At 43.9% G+C, this 23,595-nt stretch overlaps 1 protein-coding gene across 1 annotated transcript; it reads right to left on the bottom strand.

Moving 5' to 3' along the window:
- Nucleotides 1-702: 702 nt before the first annotated feature.
- LOC127305444 (wall-associated receptor kinase 2) lies at nt 703-3,517 on the bottom strand. Its single transcript, XM_051335862.2, has 3 exons — nt 2,541-3,517; nt 2,256-2,423; nt 703-2,120 (listed from the first exon to the last, which is right to left on the bottom strand). Exons 1-3 carry the CDS (start codon nt 3,412-3,414, stop codon nt 904-906), a joined length of 2,259 nt encoding a protein of 752 aa, XP_051191822.1. The 5' UTR covers nt 3,415-3,517; the 3' UTR covers nt 703-903.
- Nucleotides 3,518-23,595: the final 20,078 nt, after the last annotated feature.

Consider the following 23,595-nt stretch of genomic DNA (forward strand, 5'->3'; position numbering starts at 1 on the left):
TATGATGTATGAGTTTTGACCAGTCACCTGTATACATTTTTTTTGGTAGACATGCAGGTTGTTAGTGAAGATGGATACAGAGTGAAGTGTGAACAGCCATTTACAGAACCAGATTTAGAAGAAGTCTAGGTAATTTTGAGCAAAATCATTAGTTGTTTGACCTATTTCATCATTCTTCCGACGTGCTACAGTAGTAGGGCAAGTGGGCATTATTAATGATGTCCTGTTTATGCATTTTAATAACGATAACATGTAGTGCAACTTTCATTTCCATTTCTCAAATTGGTTGTATTATTTTAGTGCCTGGAACACTCGAATTGGTAGTACGTTATTTTTCACTGTCTAATGCCGCAGGCAAATAAGTGGGACACACCTGAATAACTCAGTGTCTTAACCCAGCCTTACACTTCCGTTAAGAAAATGTTGCACGAGAGCCTTAAAACCGTTTAATCGTATGTGTCACGTCTTTGCTATTTTGGCTGTTGCAAACATCTCGAAGAGCTATTGTTCTAAACGACGCCGCTTTCCTTCCAACACTATACAAAAACGTCGCGTAAGAGCTATTGCCCTGGAAAACTCAGGCATATAATCTATTAAGGAAAGCACAATTTAACGAAGTCCATGATCGTAGAGTTGAAGATCCCTTGCCCCTAAATAGTTCTTCAACTCATAGAAACTTAAGCCTTGCGACCTTGCCTCCAATTTCATAACCCACTTTGCTAATAAAGCAATTTTACCGTGTGGCAAACTTGCTATACAAAATGGCCAAACCACTAACACACATAAGCGGCATATTGAATTTCCTCTTCTTTCATTTTCGACCATGAATTTCCCCTTTTCAATAACGCCTTAAAAAGAACTTTATACATCATCATGTTGTGGTGCAATATATCACTAATCACCCTACAAACTAAACGTGTATGTACTGCCCTCCTCCAGATCAAGCACATCATGCGGCCTAAACTTGTAGTTGACATCACGTTGTTGCTTCCCGCCAAGCAAGCTCCTCTCCTGATCTTCCTCCTCCCCCAAATCACCACCTCCAGCCTGACCCCGTGGGTGCCGCTGGTATCTCCTCAGAGCCTCCAGCCTCTCCGCGACCTCCTTCATCCCCGGCCGCTCCTCGCCGTTCATGCTGACACACCTCACCACAAGGTGTGTGACCTCTTCCAATGCCTCAGATCCCATATCCTTCCTCACCTTGTCGTCCATAAGCTTGTCATGCTGGCCAGCCTTCACGGCCATCACAAAGCGTGACACAAGGCTCCTATCCTGCTCCGGACCCTCGAAGGAGAGAACCTTCTTCCTGGTCAACAGCTCCAACAGCACGACTCCAAAGCTGTACACGTCGCTCTTGTCGGTCAGCTGACAAGTCATGAGGTATTCAGGGTCCAGGTACCCGCAGGTGCCCTGCACTAGCGTGGCGATCTCGGCCTCATCGTTTGGAGCCAGCTTCGACGCTCCAAAGTCCGTTACTTTTGCAGTGAGGCTTCCATCGAGCAGGATGTTAGCCGTCTTAACGTCACCGTGGAGGATCGGTGGCGAGGCAGATGAGTGCATGTAGGACAGAGCCTCCGCGGACTCTGCCGCGATGCGAAGACGGGTATCCAAGGCCGTGTCAGCGTTAAGGCCCTTGCCTCCATGGATGTACTGGTAGAGGGTGCCGTTTGAGACGTACTCGTACACCAACATTGGCACCTCCACCTCCAGGCAGCAGCCGAGCAGCTTGACGACGTTCCGGTGGTTGATCTGGGAGAGGATGAGCATCTCCCTCGCGAACTCCTTGGTCTCGGCCTCCTCCATCATCTTGGACTTCTTGATGGCCACCACCGAACTGTCCGCGAGGACACCTCTGTAAACGATGCCGTGGCCGCCGCGGCCGAGGATCTGGTCAGTGGCGAAGTTGTTAGTGGCCTTCTTGAGCTCTTCGGCAGAGAATATCTTGAACCCGCCGGTGGCATCTCCGGCAGCTCTACTGTAGGACCGCATCTGCTGCTGCAGGATGACGCCTCCGTTGTGCTCGAAGAACCTCTGCTTTGTTCTGATGAGCTTGCTCTTCTGCAGCCATAGGCTGAGACAGCAGAGCATGGATCCTAACAAGATTAGTCCCACGCCGCTTCCTGAAATTGAATACAGCTTAGTTTTTTTTCCCGATAAATGCATAAAGCTTAGTTAGATTCATTAGAAGAAATTGCAGAAACGAAGTGGGCTAACAGTTCACGAGACTATCGATATAAATGGAGTATTATGTATACCTGTAAGGGCTTTCAGAGCTACGGTGAACTTGTCCTTCGGCCGGCAGCCATTCTTGGTGGTAGCATCTCCGTTAGTGCCCGGAGGGCATATGCATACATGTCTCCCCGGCATGTTCATGCAGAGTCCGTAGCACGGGTGTTCGTCCTTGAGTTGGCATTCGTCGATGTCTTAGTTTGCAAAGCAATTTCAACATTGATCATCAGACTTCGATCGCCATTGGTATATTTCACCAATGTAGTACTAACAGAGCACTGCAATTCAGTATTGGGTCACGACGTTTGTACCTGTGCATCCACCGTCGAGGTAGGGGTTGCCTTCGTAGCCTTTGGAGCATTTGCACCGGTACCCCGCGCCGTTGGTGGAGTCGACGCACTCGCTGTCCGCGCTCCGGCACGCGAAGTCTGTCGCGTTTCGCCTCGCGGCGCTGCAGCTGCCGACGTTCCTGACGTCGGTGCGGTTGAGGAAGGCGCGGTCGCTGTAGCTGAACCACTCCGTCTCGACGAGGAACACGTAGTGGCAGGTCGTGGCGTTGGTGCCGAATGTGGGGTCGTCCTGCGGGAAGTTGCGCTGGTGCGGCTCGTAGAAGCTGACCCCAGAGGGGATCGGGCTCTGGCAGCACCCGACGCCGGTGCACAGGCCCGGCATGGCGTACTGCGACGGACGGCACACGGACATGCATCCGCTGACATAGTATCCTTGGGCGTCGACGAAGAAGCCAAGGTTGGGGCAGCCAAGCGCCACGAGGCGGTTCTTGGTGGAGGAGAAGATGTAGGGGCTGGTGCCGAGGGACATGTAGGAGGTGTTGTTGTTCCGCTCCACGAAGCCGCCCGAGGAGTTGAAGCACTCGCGCGTCGCGTTCAGGTAGGCCCGGGTCTCGCCGGACGCCAGGGACAGCGCGGCGAGGCGGTGGTTGTAGCCGAAGATGGTGAGGCCGGAGTCGTCGCACTCGAGCTGGAAGCCCTGCAGGCCGTCGTCGCGGTAGCAGCCGGCGCCGATGCCGAAGGGGTAGGGGACGGTGATATTGCCGCACCGGTCACGGCACCCTGGCCGCGCCAATGCAGGTTGCTGCTCAGCCGACGCGATTGCCACCAGCGAATGCAGCACGATCAGCAGCAGCACAATGGTCACCATTCTTGACATGCTCGACTCCGGTTGCATTCTCCGCTTCGATTTATACACACCGCGCGGGTTCGGTTGATGGTATGTTGTGAACGCGACCAAGTATTATCTGAAGAAGCATGGAAGGAAGCAGATGGATGAACAGTGAGAGACGCAGCAACCATCGTTGAGAAAGCAGGTTTGACCTGCCTGGTCATCCATGGCGGCCTAATGCGCCAAGTAGCCAGGTGGATCAATATAGAACTGCTTGTTGGCCAATTAGCCATGTGACCATGCCACTGATTTGCTTCTAAAATCTGTAACTAATTCATAGTACACGCCAAGTAGGAGTACTATACTGGTTTAACAGCTTGAGGTGGCAATTTGGCTCATAGGAGCAAATGCTCTCATTATATAAAATAATTAAAAAACAATTTTAAAAATGTTAAAAAAATCTGATATAAATTTGTTGGTGTACATCTTGACATTCTATGTTAGTGCACAAATTTTTGTGGAGAAACAACATTTTGTATGGCGTGTACAAAAAAGACAAAAAAATATCCTATACGTAGTCGTGTTATAGCATCAAAACTTGTCTTTTTTACAGGAGCCACAATTGTTTTTAGTTTTTTTTGAAAACTTGTGTACCAACATAAAATGTCTAGATGTACATGTAAAAATTTAGTTTAGAATTTTATGACACTTTGAAATGTGGATTCACGTAATGGGAGCATATGCTCCTATGAGCCAAAGTGCATTTCCCCTTGTGTAACTCTTATTGCTTCTCAGAATTGAATGACGTGAAGGGCCCATTTCCTTTCAAGAAACTGGATTTTTTTTTGAGAAATTGGAATCATGGCTTAGTGAGATTTTTTTTAGATCGACAGTACTTACATGAGGATTAGCCCAAGTTAAATTCAGCACGTTCAGTTAAGAATTCACCATGTGTATCTCAAAAAAAAAAAGAATTCACCATGTGCGTGCAGTAGACGACGACACATCCAGCACGAGGAATGTCTAGGATAACTTCGAGATCGACAATTTGTGCGGCTACTGATGGACTCGTGCGGTCGTGCGAGATCAAGTCCAGGCCGGTGGACGCGCTGCCTATGGCCTGTGTGTGCGTGCAGCTTCCGGTCAGCGTCAGACAGAGTCGTCTTCTTTCCGAACCGCTCCCAGAAAGAGTCGTCTTCTTCGATCTACCGCTCCGTGTTCGTGTGCGCGTGAGTGTGAGTAGGATCCGGAGTCGATCATCGTGTTGTACTGGGGCAGGTCTCCTGGCATACGTGTATTATTTATACTTGCCTGCACTAGTAGGCAAATGCTTATAGGTGGAGCTTAATTCTGTGGCGCACCAGCAGAAATGCGCCACAGAAAATTTCTGTGGCGCACGAGATAGAATGCGCCACAAAAAGAAGCTATTTTTGTGGCGCACTACTGAACGGTGCGCCACAGAAAGTATGTGGGGCCCACATCCTGCGACCACCAACTATTAGTGTAGGTATTTCTGTGGCGCATGTGGCCTGCTGCGCCACAGAAATAAGTGTTTCTGTGGCGCACTGTCTCTGGTGCGCCACAGAAGTAGTTGATTCTGTGGCGCACTCGTGCTGGTGCGCCACAGAAATAACGCCTTCTATATCCAACCGTACCCCTCCCCCCGCCCATACTTCTTCCTCCTCCACCCCTCTTCCTCTCCCTCGCGCGCCGCCGCCCGTACTTCTTCCTCCTCCACCCCTCTTCGTCTCCCTCGCGCGCCGCCGCCTTCCATGGTGAGCGTGGTCGTCGTCGTCGCCGCCGCCGCCTCCTTCCTCTGCGAGAGCCGCATGCCGCCACGCTCCACCCATCCCCGCCACCAGCAGCACAAGCCGCTGCGACGTGGAGGAGGAGGGGCCGCCGCGTCAAGGAGGAGGATCTGCCGCGTCTTCCTCCTCCTCCACCCCTCCCATCATCGTCAACATCCTCCTCCACCCCTACCCGGCCCCTCCCTCTTCCTCTACCCGGCCCCTCCTCCAACAACATCGTCGGTGAGCTCCACCTCTAGCGCCTCCCCTCCCCTCCCTCTTCCTCCCCCACGCGTGCTTAGTTACAGATGTTTAGTTACTGTCAACACATGTGTTTGCATGTGTGTGTGAGCTGCTTGCAGATGTTTATCCACTGTTGGCCTTTATTCTTGGTAGCTCAAAGTGTCATGCACTTACTGGATCATCAAATGTTTCCCTTTGTCCCTGGTTAATTGCCTCCATAATTGATGCCTTATGATCCAAATTACTATATTATTGGATTGAGTGATATGGCTACTGCTTGTTTGCTCTCCAAATTACCAAGTGATGAATATATAATCCCTTTGGAGCATCTGCCCCATGCTATATATGTGTATTTGACCATGCTTATGATAGATTTCTTTTAAGGACTCTAGCTAGATTAGAGGGGAAAAAGTTGCTGCTTTGTTGCCTATGATAATGGATCATCAAATGTTTCCTTTGTCCCTGGTTGCCTCCTTAATTGATGCCTTATGATCCAAATGACCCAAGTCCCTTGCATGATCCCATTTCTCCCTAATGTTGCTTAAGATGAATAAATTCCCTCTAATCACCATTTGGAGATCAAGACTAGTTCTTGATTTCCATTAGCTAGACTCCAATATTAAAAATGTCTCCCAAATATAGAGACAAACATTTTAACATTACCCCAATGTTATTTCTCTCAAATGGACAGTTTCTGATGGTATGCTTGCTCCTCACTGTACTTTATCAATTCCCTACTGATCCTAAGTACCCATGAATATCTGGTGGTGTTCTTCTGCTGTTTAGTTACTGTCAACACATGTGTTTGCATGTGTGTGTGAGCTGCTTGCAGATGTTTATCCACTGTTGGCCTTTATTCTTGGTAGCTCAAAGTGTCATGCACTTACTGGATCATCAAATGTTTCCCTTTGTCCCTAGTTAATTGCCTCCTTAATTGATGCCTTATGATCCAAATTACTATATTATTGGATTGAGTGATATGGCTACTGCTTGTTTGCTCTCCAAATTACCAAGTGATGAATATATAATCCCTTTGGAGCATCTGCCCCATGCTATATATGTGTATTTGACCATGCTTATGATGGATTTCTTTTAAGGACTCTAGCTAGACTAGAGGGGAAAAAGTTGCTGCTTTGTTGCCTATGATAATGGATCAACAAATGTTTCCCTTTGTCCCTGGTTGCCTCCTTAATTGATGCCTTATGATCCAAATGACCCAAGTCCCTTGCATGATCCCATTTGTCCCTAATGTTGCTTAAGATGAATAAATTCCCTCTAATCACCATTTGGAGATCAAGACTAGTTCTTGATTTCCATTAGCTAGACTCCAATATTAAAAATGTCTCCCAAATATGGAGACAAACATTTTAACATTACCCCAATGTTATTTCTCTCAAATGGACAGTTTCTGATGGTATGCTTGCTCCTCACTGTACTTTATCAATTCCCTACTGATCCTAAGTACCCATGAATATCTGGTGGTGTTCTTCTGTTGTTTAGTTATTGTCAACACATGTGTTTGCATGTGTGTGTGAGCTGCTTGCAGATGTTTATCCACTGTTGGCCTTTATTCTTGGTAGCTCAAAGTGTCATGCACTTACTGGATCATCAAATGTTTCCCTTTGTCCCTGGTTAATTGCCTCCTTAATTGATGCCTTTTGATCCTAATTACTATATTATTGGATTGAGTGATATGGCTACTGCTTGTTTGCTCTCCAAATTACCAAGTGATGAATATATAATCCCTTTGGAGCATCTGCCCCATGCTATATATGTGTATTTGACCATGCTTATGATGGATTTCTTTTAAGGACTCTAGCCAGCATCACTTGGTTAATTACTACCAAGTGATGAGTAATCCCTTATGGTAATCCCTTATTTCTTGTTGGCTTTGATGAAAATAGAGATATCCACAGTAGGGGATCATGTAAATGAATGCCACTGTGGTATCCTTTGAAGAAAATGGACTGTTTCTGATGGTTTTAAAAGGCTAGGTGGTGCTAGGTGATTAAGTTGGCTACTGATGTCTACGGGTGCTTCTATTCTTGTAGACAGTGTTGGGCCTCCAAGAGTAGAGGTTTGTAGAACAGCAGCAAGTTTCCCTTAAGTGGATCACCCAAGGTTTATCGAACTCAGGGAGGAAGAGGTCAAAGATATCCCTCTCATGCAACCCTGCAACCACAAAGCAAGAAGTCTCTTGTGTCCCCAACACACCTAATAGGTGCACTAGTTCGGCGAAGAGATATTGAAATACATGTGGTATGAATAAATATGAGCAGTAGCAACGGCACCAGAAAAGTGCTTGCTGGCGTGTAGTTGATGGTGGTAATATTGCAGACGAGAAAAACGCAAAAACAGTAAACAAGCAGCGATAGCAGTATTTAGGAACAAGGCCTAGGGATCATACTTTCACTAGTGGACACTCTCAACATTGATCACATAACAGAATAAATAGATAGATGCTAGACTCTACACTCTCTTGTTGGATGATGAACACCACTAACTGTGTAGGATTACACGAACCCTCAATGCCGGAGTTAACAAGCTCCACAATATTCGATGTTCATATTTAAATAACCTTAGAGTGCATGACAGATCAACATAACCAAACCAAGTACTAACATAGCATGCACACTGTCACCTTCACGCTACGAAAGGAGGAATAGATCACATCAATACTATCATAGCAATAGTTAAGTTCACAATCTACAAGAGATCACAATCATAATCTACGCCAAGTACTACACGATGCACACACTGTCACCATTACACTGTGCAGGAGGAATAAACTACTTTAATAACATCACTAGAGTAGCACACAGATAAATTGTGATACAAAACACATTGCAATCATAAAGAGATATAAATAAGCACTTCACTATGCCATTCATAACAGTGAATAAGTATTCTGTGAAATATGGCCTAAGAGACCCACACGGTGCACACACTGTCACCTTTACACACGTGGGACAAGGAGTCTCCGGAGATCACATAAGTAAAATCCACTTGACTAGCATAATGACATCTAGATTACAAGCATCATCATATGAATCTCAATCATGTAAGGCAGCTCATGAGATTATTGTATTGAAGTACATAGGGAGAGAGATTAACCACATAGCTACCGGTACAGCCCCTTAGCCTCGATGGAGAACTACTCCCTCCTCATGGGAGACAGCAGCGGTGATGAAGATGGCGGTGGTGTCGATGGAGGAGCCTTCCGGGGGCACTTCCCCGTCTCGGCGGCGTGCCGGAACAGAGACTCCTGTCCCCCAGATCTTGGCTTCGCGATGGCAGCGGCTCTGGAAGGTTTCTTGTACCGTGGCTTTTCCGTATCGAAGATTTAGGTCAGGGACCTTTAAATAGGCGAAGAGGCGGAGTCGGAGGGGCGACGAGGCGATGACACAATAGGGGGGCGTGGCCCAGGCCCTGGCCGCGCCACCCTGTCATCTGGGGCCCCTGTGGCCCCCCTCTGGCGGCTCTCGAGTGTTCTGGAAGCTTCGTGGAATTTTAAGACTCTGGGCATTGATTTCGTCCAATTCCGAGAATATTTCCTTACTAGGATTTCTGAAACCAAAAACAGCAGAAAACAGGAACTGGCACTTCGGCATCTCGTCAATAGGTTAGTTCCGAAAAACGCATAATAATGACATATAATGTGTATAAAACATGTAGATATCATCAATAATGTGGCATGGAACATAAGAAATTATCGATACGTCGGAGACGTATCAGCATCCCCAAGCTTAGTTTCTGCTCGTCCCGAGCAGGTAAACGATAACAAAGATAATTTCTGGAGTGACATGCCATCATAACCTTGATCATACTATTGTAAGCATATGTAATGAATGCAGCATTCAAAACAATGGTAATGACATGAGTAAACAAATGAATCATAAAGCAAAGACTTTTCATGAATAGTACTTAAAGACAAGCATCAATAAGTCTTGCATAAGAGTTAGCTCATAAAGCAATAATTCAAAGTAGAGGTATTGAAGCAACACAAAGGAAGATTAAGTTTCAGCGATTGCTTTCAACTTGTAACATGTATATCTCATGGATAGTTGTCAATGCAAAGTAATATAACAAGTGCAATATGCAAGTATGTAGGAATCAATGCACAGTTCACACAAGTGTTTGCTTCTTGAGATGGAGAGAAATAGGTGAACTGACTCAACATAAATGTAAAAGGAAGGCCCTTCGCAGAGGGAAGCATTGATTGCTATATTTGTGCTAGAGCTTTGGTTTTGAAAACAAGAAACAATTTTGTCAACGGTAGTAATAAAGCATATGTATCATGTAAATTATATCTTACAAGTTGCAAGCCTCATGCATAGTATACTAATAGTGCCCGCACCTTGTCCTAATTAGCTCGGATTACCGGGATTATCATCGCAATACACATGTTTTAACCAAGTGTCACAAAGGGGTACCTCTATGCCGCCTGTACAAAGGTCTAAGGAGAAAGCTCGCATTGGATTTCTCGCTTTTGATTATTCTCAACCTAGACATCCATACCGGGACAACGTAGACAACAGATAATGGACTCCTCTTTAATGCTTAAGCATTCAACACCAATTAATTTTCTCATATGAGATTGAGGATATTTGTCCAAAACTGAAACTTCCACCATGAATCATGGCTTTAGTTAGCGGCCCAATGTTCTTCTCTAACAATATGCATACTCAATGAAGGAGATATGCCCAAGAGGCAATAATAAAAGTGGTTATTATATATCTTTATGTTTATGATAAATGCTTATATATCATGCTATAATTGTATTAACCGAAACATTGATACATGTGTGATATGTAAACAACAAAGAGTCCCTAGTATGCCTCTTAACTAGCTTGTTGATTAATGGATGATTAGTTTCATAATCATGAACATTGGATGTTATTAATAACAAGGTTATATCATTGTATGAATGATGTAATGGACACACCCAATTAAGCATAGCATAAGATCACGTCATTAAGTTATTTGCTATAAGCTTTCGATACATAGTTACCTAGTCCTTATGACCATGAGATCATGTAAATCACTTATACCGGAAAGGTACTTTGATTACATCAAACGCCACTACGTAAATGGGTGGTTATAAAGGCGGGATTAAGTATCCGGAAAGTATGAGTTGAGGCATATGGATCAACAGTGGGATTTGTCCATCCCGATGACGGATAGATATACTCTGGGCCCTCTCGGTGGAATGTCGTCTAATGTCTTGCAAGCATATGAATAAGTTCATAAGAGACCACATACCACGGTACGAGTAAAGAGTACTTGTCAGGAGACAAGGTTGAACAAGGTATAGAGTGATACCGATGATCAAACCTCGGACAAGTAAAATATCGCGTGACAAAGGGAATTGGTATCGTATGTGAATGGTTCATTCGATCACTAAAGTCATCGTTGAATATGTGGGAACCATTATGGATCTCCAGATCCCGCTATTGGTTATTGGTCGGAGTGAGTACTCAACCATGTCCGCATAGTTCACGAACCGTAGGGTGACACACTTAAAGTTGGATGTTGAAATGGTAGAACTTGAATATGGAATGGAGTTCGAATATTTGTTCGGAGTCCCGGATGAGATCCCGGACATCACGAGGAGTTCCGGAATGGTCCGGAGAATAAGATTCATATATAGGATGTCATTTTATGTGAATTAAAATGATGCGGAAGGTTCTATGGAAGGTTCTAGAAGGTTCTAGAAAAGTCCGGAAGAAACCACCAAGGAAGGTGGAGTCCCGGAGGGACTCCACCTCCATGGCCGGCCAACCCTATAGGGGGAGGAGTCCCAAGTGGACTCCCCCATAGGGGGCCGGCCACCCCCTCCATGGAAGGTGGAACTCCCACCTCTAGTGGGAGTCCTAGCTTGGGTAGGTTTCCCTATTCTATGGAAGGTTTTGGGTTCGGGTCTTATTCGAAGACTTGTAGTCCAACACTTGGGGTTCCACCTATATAATGAGGGGCCAAGGGAGGGGGCCGGCCACCCCAAGACCACAAGCTGGCCGCCCCCCTTGAAGTGGCCGGCCACCCCCTCCCAAACCCTAGCCGCCCCCCTCTCCTCCATATCTCCCGCGTGCTTTAGCGAAGCTCCGCCGGAGTTCTCCACCACCACCGACACCACGCCGTCGTGCTATCAGATTCAAGAGGATCTACTACTTCCGCTGCCCGCTGGAACGGGAGGTGGACGTCGTCTTCATCAACAACCGAACGTGTGACCGAGTACGGAGGTGCTGCCCGTTCGTGGCGCCGGTGATCAAGATCTTCTACGCGCTTTTGCAAGCGGCAAGTGATCGTCTACCGCAGCAACAAGAGCCTCATCTTGTAGGCTTTGGAATCTCTTCAAGGGTGAGACTCGATACCCCCTCGTTGCTACCGTCTTCTAGATTGCATCTTGGCTTGGATTGCGTGTTCGCGGTAGGAAAATTTTTGTTTTCTATGCAACGTTATCCTACAGTGGTATCAGAGCCAGGTCTATGCATAGATGGTTGCACGAGTAGAACACAATGGTTTTGTGGGTGTTGATGCTCTTGTTATCTTTAGTTTGAGTACTTTGCATCTTTGTGGCATAGTGGGATGAAGCGGCTCGGACTAACTTTACATGACCGCGTTCATGAGACTTCTTCCTCGTTCGACATGCAACTTGTATTGCATAAGAGGCTTTGCGGGTGTCTGTCTCTCCTACTATAGTGAAGATTCAATTTACTCTTCTATTGACAACACTAGTATCACCGTTGTGGTTCATGTTCGTAGGTAGATTAGATCTTATTCGAAAACCCTAAACCACGTCAAATATGCAAACCAAATTAGAGACGTCTAACTTGTTTTTGCAGGGTTTGGTGATGTGATATGGCCATAATGTGATGATGAATATGTATGAGATGATCATTATTGTATTGTGGCAACCGGCAGGAGCTTTATGGTTGTCTTTAAATTTCATGTTGAGTAGTATTTCAAAGTAGTTGTAATAGTTGCTACATGAGGTGAACAACTATGAAGACGGCGCCATGGACCTTGACGCTACGCCGACGATGATGGAGATCATGCCCGTTGATGATGGAGATCATGTCCGTGCTTTGGAGATGAAGATCAAAGGCGCAAAGACAAAAGGGCCATATCATATCACATATGAATTGCATGTGATGTTAATCCTTTATGCATCTTATTTTGCTTAGAACGCGACGGTAGCATTATAAGATTATCCCTCACATTAATATCAAGATAATAAAGTGTTCTCCCCTCGTATGCACCGTTGCCAAAGTTCGTCGTTTCAAAGCATCTCGTGATGATCGGATGTGATAGATTCAACGTTCATATACAACGGGTGTAAGCCATGTTGCACACGCGGAATACTTGGGTTTGCTTGACGAGCCTAGCATGTACAGACATGGCCTCGGGACAACGGAAACCGAAAGGTTGAACACGAGTCATATGGATGATATGATCAACATGTTGATGTTCACCATTGAAGCTACATCATCTCACGTGATGATCGGTTTTGGTGTAGTGGATTTGGATCGTGTACCACTTAACAACTATGAGGGATGTTGTATTAAGTGGGAGTTCATTATTAATTAGATTAAAACATGAACTAATTATCATAAACATAGTCTGAGTAGTATTTTGAATTAATTTTGTAGTGTTGGCATCCGTTTTCTACCATGCGCTAGTCTTGTTATTGAGATAGAAATACTGTTAAAATCTGACAAGAAACTTTACGGATTGGTACCGTATTGTTAAAGAATCAAGAATTGATTAAGTCCTATTGCAAACTTTTAGCAAACCTCACATTGTTGATTCAAAGAGCTATGGTTTCAATTAGTACCTAAAGTTATCTTGTCTCCGTGAAACTTGAAGTTCAAATCTGTTTGAAAAGTAAGGAGCTGAAAATTTAGTTTTCAGAAATAATCAAGGTATGAGATATATGTGATATCTAAGACCTTATTGCAAGATGATAGAATATAAATTTGGTGAGACTACATAAACTCATAAGTTTTATGGGAATGTATGAAGGTTGAAGACGCCAGGCGTCACAATCCTCCAACTATTGGGGCACTAATAATATTCGCATATCCACGAAGTTATCATCCTTAGTATGCACCGTTGCTAAGACTTGTCGTTTCGAAGCATCACGTGATGATCGGATGTTATAGATTCTACGTGTGCATACAACGGGTGCAAGCCAGATTTGCACATGCGAATACTAAGGTTAAACTTTATGAGCCTAGCATGTACAGACATGGTCTCAGAAAGTCATCATGATACAATGGATAAAATTATGAGTGAAATTGTTCATCATATTACAAGGTTACTAATAGAGAAATCCGGAACACTTGTCATATGATGATCAACTTCAAAGTAAGAACCTCAAGGTTATTGGTATTTGACCAACAAACCTAGAAGTTATTGATGTTGAAGTGTTTTTCTGAATAATGAGGAAAGCTAAAAGAGAAACTGCAAAAGATATTTTGGCAGAAAGAAAGAAAAGACTAGAAAGTCTAGCTCAGGTGTATATAAATGATATACATGTTATGGTTGTATTCCTAGTTAGGTCACACTATGAAATTCTTGGGTATTAGTACTATATTGGTTGGTATGAAGTGTCATACAAAACAACACAATACAAGAATACAATGGCCTAAGTGACTGACAAGGAATATGATAGGAATACACGTCTGGAACAAAATAAAGTGTTATTATGTTTGTCGTTGGCATTCTATCTATCCCTTAGAATTTATAATAAAGAACTTAATAATTGTTATTTTGCTCTGGTCAAATGAAAACAATGAGTTGTTCAAATTATGACATTACTCCATGTACGATGGATAAGTTATTATAAATCTTAATGGTGAAACACACATACATAACACTGACGCTAAAATGCCATAAGGCAAATGATTTGAATTCCACGTATTTGTGGAACCGCCATTTAGGTCATGTTAGAAAGGAACGCATGAAGGAACTCCAAGCAAATGGATTTTGGAGTCATTTGTTTTTTGCATCATTTGGCGCTTGCAAATCTTTTCTAAAGAGAATGATTAAAATACCGTTCATAGGCCAAGAGTTGAACGGGCAACTAACTTAGTGAAAAATACATGATGATGTATGTGGTTCACTGGGCATAGTTGTGTGCGGGAGATTCTTCTACTTCATGAAAACTTTCAACAATGAATTGAGTATATATATGTGGATATATTCGATAAGGAAGAAGTTTGAAACATTTGAATGGATTCAAATAAATTTCAGCATGAAGTGGAAATCATCGTAATAGAAAAGTCAAATATCTATGATTGGATCATGGTGGAAATATTTGAATTACGAGTTTTAGCGAACATCTAAGAGAGTCATGAAATTGTTCTACAACTCACATTTCTTGGAGTATCATAATGATGATATAGTATCCGAGAGATGTATCCAAACCTTGTTGGATCAATGATGAGATAAAATATTGATGCCATTATATTTTGTGGATTATGCTTTAGTGACTACCGCTTTTACACTAAATAGAGCATCATCATGATCCGTAGAAATGACACCATACGAGTTATGGCATGGGTAAGAATCCTAATAGTCTTTTCTTAAATTTTGGTATGCATAGCATAAGTAAATAAGTTTACAACCAAAATCGGATGAATGTCTTTGTTGGTTATCCCAGAGAATTGATTGGGAATTCTTCCCACTATGGAGACAAAGACAAAAGTGTTTGTCAATGTTTCTTATTTCCAAGAAATTGTTTCTAGCGAAGTATTTGAGTGGGAGGACAATAGAACTTGATAAAGTTTATGAACTTGAGCATAATGATCAGAGTAGCGCAGCATTGGAATTGGTTCCGGAAGCGGCCACGACGATCATGGCTCCCATGACTACAAAGTGTTTTAGCCATGGAGATCGAAGTACATATTGAACCTTGTAGGTATGGTTTACTTTGTGATCAAATAAATGATTTGTGGACAAAGGATTGATTTTGAACAATGATAAACCAACTACAAACAAAGAAGTTATGATGGGCCCTGACTCCGTTAAAATGGCTATACGCCATAAAATCCAAGATAGATGAATACTTTTTTGAAAGTAAATGAATCTATAAAATTGATCGACTTGGATGGAATATCCTTGAAGAAGCTCGACTTGTTGAAAAGTTGTTTACAACAAAGTTCAAAGAGTTGACTACGATAAGATTATATCTTCCGTAGCGATGCTTATTGTCTATGTGGATTGTTCTAGAAATCGCTACATATTTCTTTATGAGATTTGCTAGTAGGATGGCAAAATACACTACTTAACAGAAGTGTGTAATAAAGGTGTATACAAGATACAACCAATTGTTTTGCTAGTCCGTAGAATACTAGATAGGTATACGAACTTCAATTGGATGAAGTGAGTATCACGGAGTTGGAATCTTCACCAGATGAAATAGTCAAAGAGTTTGAGGATAGACAACAGATAATGGACTCCTCTTTAATGCTTAAGCATTCAACAACAATTAATTTTCTCATATGAGATTGAGGATATTTGTCCAAAACTGAAACTTCCACCATGAATCATGGCTTTAGTTAGCGGCCCAATGTTCTTCTCTAACAATATGCATACTCAATGAAGGAGATATGCCCAAGAGGCAATAATAAAAGTGGTTATTATATATCTTTATGTTTATGATAAATGTTTATATATCATGCTATACTTGTATTAACCGGAACACTGATACATGTGTGATATGTAAACAACAAAGAGTCCCTAGTATGCCTCTTAACTAGCTTGTTGATTAATGGATGATTAGTTTCATAATCATGAACATTGGATGTTATTAATAACAAGGTTATATCATTGTATGAATGATGTAATGGACACACCCAATTAAGCATAGCATAAGATCACGTCATTAAGTTATTTGCTATAAGCTTTCGATACATGGTTACCTAGTCCTTATGACCATGAGATTATGTAAATCACTTATACCGGAAAGGTACTTTGATTACATCAAACGCCACTGCGTAAATGGGTGGTTATAAAGGTGGGATTAAGTATCCGGAAAGTATGAGTTGAGGCATATGGATCAACAGTGGGATTTGTCCATCCTGATGACGGATAGATATACTCTGGGCCCTCTCGGTGGAATGTCATCTAATGTCTTGCAAGCATATGAATAAGTTCATAAGAGACCACATACCACGGTACAAGTAAAGAGTACTTGTCAGGAGACGAGGTTGAACAAGGTATAGAGTGATACCGATGATCAAACCTCGGACAAGTAAAATATCGCGTGACAAAGGGAATTGGTATCGTATGTGAATGGTTCATTCGATCACTAAAGTCATCGTTGAATATGTGGGAGCCATTATGGATCTCCAGATCCCGCTATTGGTTATTGGTCGGAGTGAGTACTCAACCATGTCCGCATAGTTCACGAACCGTAGGGTGACACACTTAAAGTTGGATGTTGAAATGGTAGAACTTGAATATGGAATGGAGTTTGAATATTTGTTCGGAGTCCCGGATGAGATCCCGGACATCACGAGGAGTTCCGGAATGGTCCGGAGAATAAGATTCATATATAGGATGTCATTTTATGTGAATTAAAATGATACGGAAGGTTCTATGGAAGGTTCTAGAAAAGTCCGGAAGAAACCATAGGGGGAGGAGTCCCAAGTGGACTCCCCCATAGGGGGCCGGCCACCCCCTCCATGGAAGGTGGAACTCCCACCTCTAGTGGGAGTCCTAGCTTGGGTAGGTTTCCCTATTCTATGGAAGGTTTTGGGTTCAGGTCTTATTCGAAGACTTGTAGTCCAACACTTGGGGTTCCACCTATATAATGAGGGGCCAAGGGAGGGGGCCGGCCACCCCAAGACCACAAGCTGGCCGCCCCCCTTGAAGTGGCCGGCCACCCCCTCCCAAACCCTAGCCGCCCCCCTCTCCTCCATATCTCCCGCGTGCTTTAGCGAAGCTCCGCCGGAGTTCTCCACCGCCACCGACACCACGCCGTCGTGCTGTCGGATTCAAGAGGAGCTACTACTTCCGCTGCCCGCTGGAACGAGAGGTGGACGTCGTCTTCATCAACAACCGAACGTGTGACCGAGTATGGAGGTGCTGCCCGTTCGTGGCGCCGGTGATCAAGATCTTCTACGCGCTTTTGCAAGCGGCAAGTGATCGTCTACCGCAGCAACAAGAGCCTCATCTTGTAGGCTTTGGAATCTCTTCAAGGGTGAGACTCGATACCCCCTCGTTGCTACCGTCTTCTAGATTGCATCTTGGCTTGGATTGCGTGTTCGCGGTAGGAAATTTTTTGTTTTCTATGCAACGTTATCCTACACTCAAACCATTCAACTCACGGTAAATCGCCCTTACTTCAGACAAGACGAACATGCATAGCCACTCACATGATATTCAACAAAGAGTAGTTGATGGAGTCCCCAGGAACATGGTTATCGCACAACAAGCAACTTAATAAGAAATAAGATACATAAGTACATATTGAATACCACAATATTTTTTAGACTATTTGTCCCATGAGCTATATATTGCAAAGGCGAAGAATGGAAATTTAAAGGTAGCACTCAAGCAATTTACTTTGGAATGGCGGAGAAATACCATGTAGTAGGTAGGTATGGTGGACACAAGTGGCATAGTGGTTGGCTCAAAGATTTTGGATGCATGAGAAGTATTCCCTCTCGATACAAGGTTTAGGCTAGCAAGGTTATTTGAAACAAACACAAGGATGAACCGGTGCAGCAAAACTCACATAAAAGACATATTGTAAACATTATAAGACTCTACACCGTCTTCCTTGTTGTTCAAACACCTTACTAGAAAATATCTAGACCTTAGAGAGACCAATTATGCAAACCAAATTTTAGCAAGCTCTATGTATTTCTTCATTAATAGGTGCAAAGTATATGATGCAAGAGCTTAAACATGAGCACAACAATTGCCAAGTATCAAATTATTCAAGACATCATACCAATTACTACATGTAGCATTTCCCGTTTCCAACCATATAACAGTTTAACGAAGCAGTTTCAACCTTCGCCATGAAAATTAAAAGCTAAGAACATATATGTTCATACGAACCAGCGGAGCGTGTCTCTCTCCCACACAAGCATGCATTTATTCAAATAAAAACAAAAACAAAAACATACAGACGCTCCAAGAAAAGTACATAAGATGTGATGGAATAAAAATATAGTTTCAGGGGAGGAACCTGATAATGTTGTCGATGAAGAAGGGGATGCCTTGGGCATCCCCAAGCTTAGACGCTTGAGTCTTCTTGATATATGCAGGGGTGAACCACCGGGGCATCCCCAAGCTTAGACTTTTCACTCTTCTTGATCGTAGTATATCATCCTCCTCTCTTGACCCTTGAAAACTTCCTCCACACCAAACTCAAAACAACTCATTAGAGGGTTAGTGCATAATCAAAAATTCACATGTTCAGAGGTGACACAATCATTCTTAACACTTCTGGACATTGCTCAAAGCTACTGGAAGTTAATGGAATCGAAAAATCCATCAAGCATAGCAAAACAGGCAATGCGAAATAAAAGGCAGAATCTGTCAAAACAGAAAAGTCCGTAAAGATGAATTTTATTGAGGCAGCAGACTTGCTCAAATGAAAATGCTCAAATTGAATGAAAGTTGCGTACATATCTGAGGATCACTCACGTAAATTGGCATAATTTTCTGAGTTACCTACAGAGAATTAGGCCCAGATTCGTGACAGCAAAGAAATCTGTTTCTGCGCAGTAATCCAAATCTAGTATGAACCTTGCTATCAAAGACTTTACTTGGCACAACAATGCAACAAAATAAGATAAGGAGAGGTTGCTACAGTATTAACAACTTCCAAGACTCAAATATAAAATAAAAGTACTGTAGTAAAATAAACACATGGGTTATCTCCCAAGAAGTTCTTTCTTTATAGCCATTAAGATGGGCTCAGCAGTTTTGATGATGCACTCGCAAGAAATAGTATTTGAAGCAAAAGAGAGCATCAAGAGGCAAATTCAAAAAAAAATTAAGCCTAACATGCTTCCTATGCATAGGAATCTTGTAAATAAACAAGTTATGTAGGCATAATGCAACAAGCATAGAGAGATAAAACAAGTGTAACTTCAAAAATTTCAGCATATAGAGAGGTGTTTTACTAACATGAAAATTTCTACAACCATATTTTCCTCTCTCATAAAGATTTTCAGTAGCATCATGAGCAAACTCAACAATATAACTATCACATAAAGCATTCTTATCATGAGTCTCATGCATAAAATTATTACTACTCCCAACATAAGCATAGTCATTCTTATTAGTTGTAGTGGGAGCAAATTCAACAAAGTAGCTATCATTATTATTCTCATCATCAAATATAGGAGGCATATTGTAATCATAATCAAATTTATCCTCCATAACAGGCGGCACCAAAAGACTACTATCATTATAATCATCATAAATAGGAGGCAAAGTATCATCAAAGTAAATTTCCTCCTCAATGCTTGGGGGACTAAAAAGATCATGCTCATCAAAACCAGCTTCCCCAAGCTTAGAATTTTCCATAGCATTAGCAACAATAGTGTTCAAAGCATTCATATTAATAACATTCCCATTAGCATGCATATAAAGTTCCATGGGTTTTTTAATTCTCTCTTCAAACACATCATGTCCTAATTCAAGATAAAGTTCATAAAGATCTCTCATATTTTTGTTGTTTTCCATTATGCCTAACTAGTGTAAACAAGAAACAAAAAGATGCAATTGCAGGATCTAAAGGAAATAGCTTCGAGTACTTACAACGGCGGAAAATAGCTTAGTAGCCGAGATCCGGAGTGTGAGTACCTTTTACCTTTCCTCCCCGGCAACGGTGCCAGAAAAGTGCTTGACGCATAGTTGACGAGGGAGGAAATAGTGTAGCTTTCCTTCGTTCCCCGGCAACGGCGCCAGAAAAGTGCTTGATGTCTACGGGTGCTTCTATTCTTGTAGACAGTGTTGGGCCTCCAAGAGCAGAGGTTTGTAGAACAGCAGCAAGTTTCCCTTAATTGGATCACCCAAGGTTTATCGAACTCAGGGAGGAAGAGGTCAAAGATATCCCTCTCATGCAACCCTACAACCACAAAGCAAGAAGTCTCTTGTGTCCCCAACACACCTAATAGGTGCACTAGTTCGGCGAAGAGATAGTGAAATACAGGTGGTATGAATAAATATGAGCAGTAGCAACGGCACCAGAAAAGTGCTTGCTGGCGTGTAGTTGATGGTGGTAATATTGCAGGCAGTAGAAACGCAGTAAAACAGTAAACAAGCAGCGATAGCAGTATTTAGGAACAAGGCCTAGGGATCATACTTTCACTAGTGGACACTCTCAACATTGATCACATAACAGAGTAAATAGATAGATGCTAGACTCTACACTCTCTTGTTGGATGATGAACACCACTAACTGTGTAGGATTACACGAACCCTCAATGCCGGAGTTAACAAGCTCCACAATATTCGATGTTCATATTTAAATAACCTTAGAGTGCATGACAGATCAACATAACCAAACCAATACTAACATAGCATGCACACTGTCACCTTCACGCTACGAAAGGAGGAATAGATCACATCAATACTATCATAGCAATAGTTAACTTCATAATCTACAAGAGATCACAATCATAATCTACGCCAAGTACTACACGATGCACACACTGTCACCATTACACCGTGCAGGAGGAATAAACTACTTTAATAACATCACTAGAGTAGCACACAGATAAATTGTGATACAAAACACATTGCAATCATAAAGAGATATAAATAAGCACTTCACTATGCCATTCATAACAGTGAATAAGTATTCTGTGAAATATAGCCTAAGAGACCCACACGGTGACGTGGGCATTACCCTTCGGGTAACCAGCATTGCCCTATCCGGTATTGGCTAATTGGAGGCCCATGAAGATACCTGAAGGTGAGATGGGCGACTAGGTCGGTGCACCAGAAGATTCCTTGACGGTCAAGACAAGGAAGCAAACAAACAAGGAAAGATTGGATCTAAACTACTGTAAATCTAGTCGTATTCGGTTAGACCTCTTGAGACCTGGCCTCCTATATAAAGGCTAGGAGAGGGGCTGCCGAGGGACAAAATCAATCTTAGCAATCTTAGCTAGGAAAAGCTCAGAGCTAGGTAACCCTAGCAATAGCAACCTCGACTAGATCTCAGCCAAACTATTCGGCACCCCATTGTAACCCATTATCTTCATAATCAAAGAACAGACAGGCAGGACGTAAGGGTTTTACCTCATCGAGGGCCCCGAACCTGGGTAAATCGCTCTCCCCGCTTGTCTGTGAACCGATGTCTCGTGTCAGCCTACAGGATTCCATCAACCCTAAGCCCCTATCGGAGGGCATTGGCGAGGAGTACCTCGACAATTGGCGCTGTCTGTGGGAACCCTGTCGGCAAAAGATCAGACATCGGCTGAACCCGTCATGTCATCGGTAGCTTCATCAGCACCATCATCGCCTCATCTGGGAAGCCCGATCCATTTTGGCTCCTACGAATTCACCCCGCACAGCGAATCATCTCGCTCGACCTTCTCTGGTCTACAAGGCAACACGGAGATGGCTTTCGGGAGCGTCCACTACAATGTCAACTCGGAAGGAATCCTCCGGCAGCTGGAATCTCCTATTTTCAGATTGACAAGCCCAAGCGCATCATCGACACCCGACCTTTCGGCTGGCCTGACAAACCCGTCGAGTCCGTCCGCGCCATCGACTCCTCGTTCGGCATCCTCCATGTCGGTTGGATCTGATGACCCCGTGCCCTCGGAGCTGACCTCGTACTACTGCGTGAACTGCGACACCAGGCATGGACTAGGGTCAAGCGACACGCCATTCATCTGCAACGCCTACTATTCATCGGGAGAGGACAGCATCGATAGCATCGCCCGAGGAGACACCCGAAGAGTGGCGCCCCTCCAAGTTTACGTCGCTAATAGGGGAGACGGAGAACGCACCCCCCGCTCCAGCAGGCGGGCTAGTTTTGAGAATAGCGCCAGCAATGACAATAGCAACCACACCATTACAGAAGAGGAGTGGGCAGCAGCCAAGGCAGCCGTGCTCAACAACACACCGCTTTCGGCGGGAACCACGGTTGGCACACTCAATGCTTACCGCTCCATATTGGAGAAAAATCGGGAGCGCCTGTCTAAGGAGCAAGCCACCCTCGAGAGACGCCTATCTGCGGCAGACCGGTCCAGCGAGCGACGAAGGGGCTCGCAGGGGAGTGCCTCTCGAAGTACCCACGGAGGAGGCAAACATCGATCGAGAATGTCCAGGCTTTCGGAAGATGACGCAAGGGAGATAACATCAAACCTGACCAAGTCTTTTATGACCACAGACACCGCGGGCATTCCACGGCCAAAAACCGTCGCAGGAGCAACAACCAATCTTGCAGCATACCTCATTAACCAGCGTCCCGAAGGATCCATGGCTCAGGCCCACCGTGGCGCTTTGGAAAGTCTTGCGATACTAGGACATAATCTAGTTCCACCGAAAGAGAAGGCCCTGCAGGCCAGCGGGTCAAAGCATCGCGCAAAAGACGCTCGGGACGAAATCACACAGAGCAGGATCGACAAAGCAAGGCGACGACGCGCCATCAGAGAAGAATTTGACAGTGATTCTTCGGACGAGACCCAGGAGAACGACGGCGAGCTTAGAGGAGCCGATTGTTTGAGCTACAAAATTCGGGAGGCGATGCCACCCAAGAAGTTCAAACCTACACCTACCGATGCCGCCAAATATGATGGGCAGCAGGAACCAAGATCCTGGATAGAGGACTATCTGCAGACAGTAATTCTGCAAAAAGGGAATCAGATAGCAGCAATGCAATGCCTGCAGCTTTACCTAAAGGACTCAGCACGAGCCTGGCTCAGAGGGCTGCCGAAGGGTTCCATCAAGTCATGGGATGACCTAGTAGAAGCTTTTGTCGCTAACTTCCAAGCAACCTACAAAAGGCCCGTCGGGATCGAGGAGTTACGACACTGTCAGCAGAAGCAGAAGGAGTCGATGCGCGCATATATCGGGAGATTCACCAAACTCCTGAATGCTGCGGAAGACGTATCCATCGACAGAGCAATCGACGCTTTCAGTGATGGCATCCGACGTGAAAGCTATATAGAAGAGCTTGGGCGCAAGAAGCCAAAAACCATAACCAAGTTAATGGAAATCGCCAACAGCTGGG

The sequence above is a fragment of the Lolium perenne genome, chromosome 6, assembly GCF_019359855.2.
Source record: "Lolium perenne isolate Kyuss_39 chromosome 6, Kyuss_2.0, whole genome shotgun sequence".
NCBI lineage: Eukaryota > Viridiplantae > Streptophyta > Magnoliopsida > Poales > Poaceae > Lolium > Lolium perenne.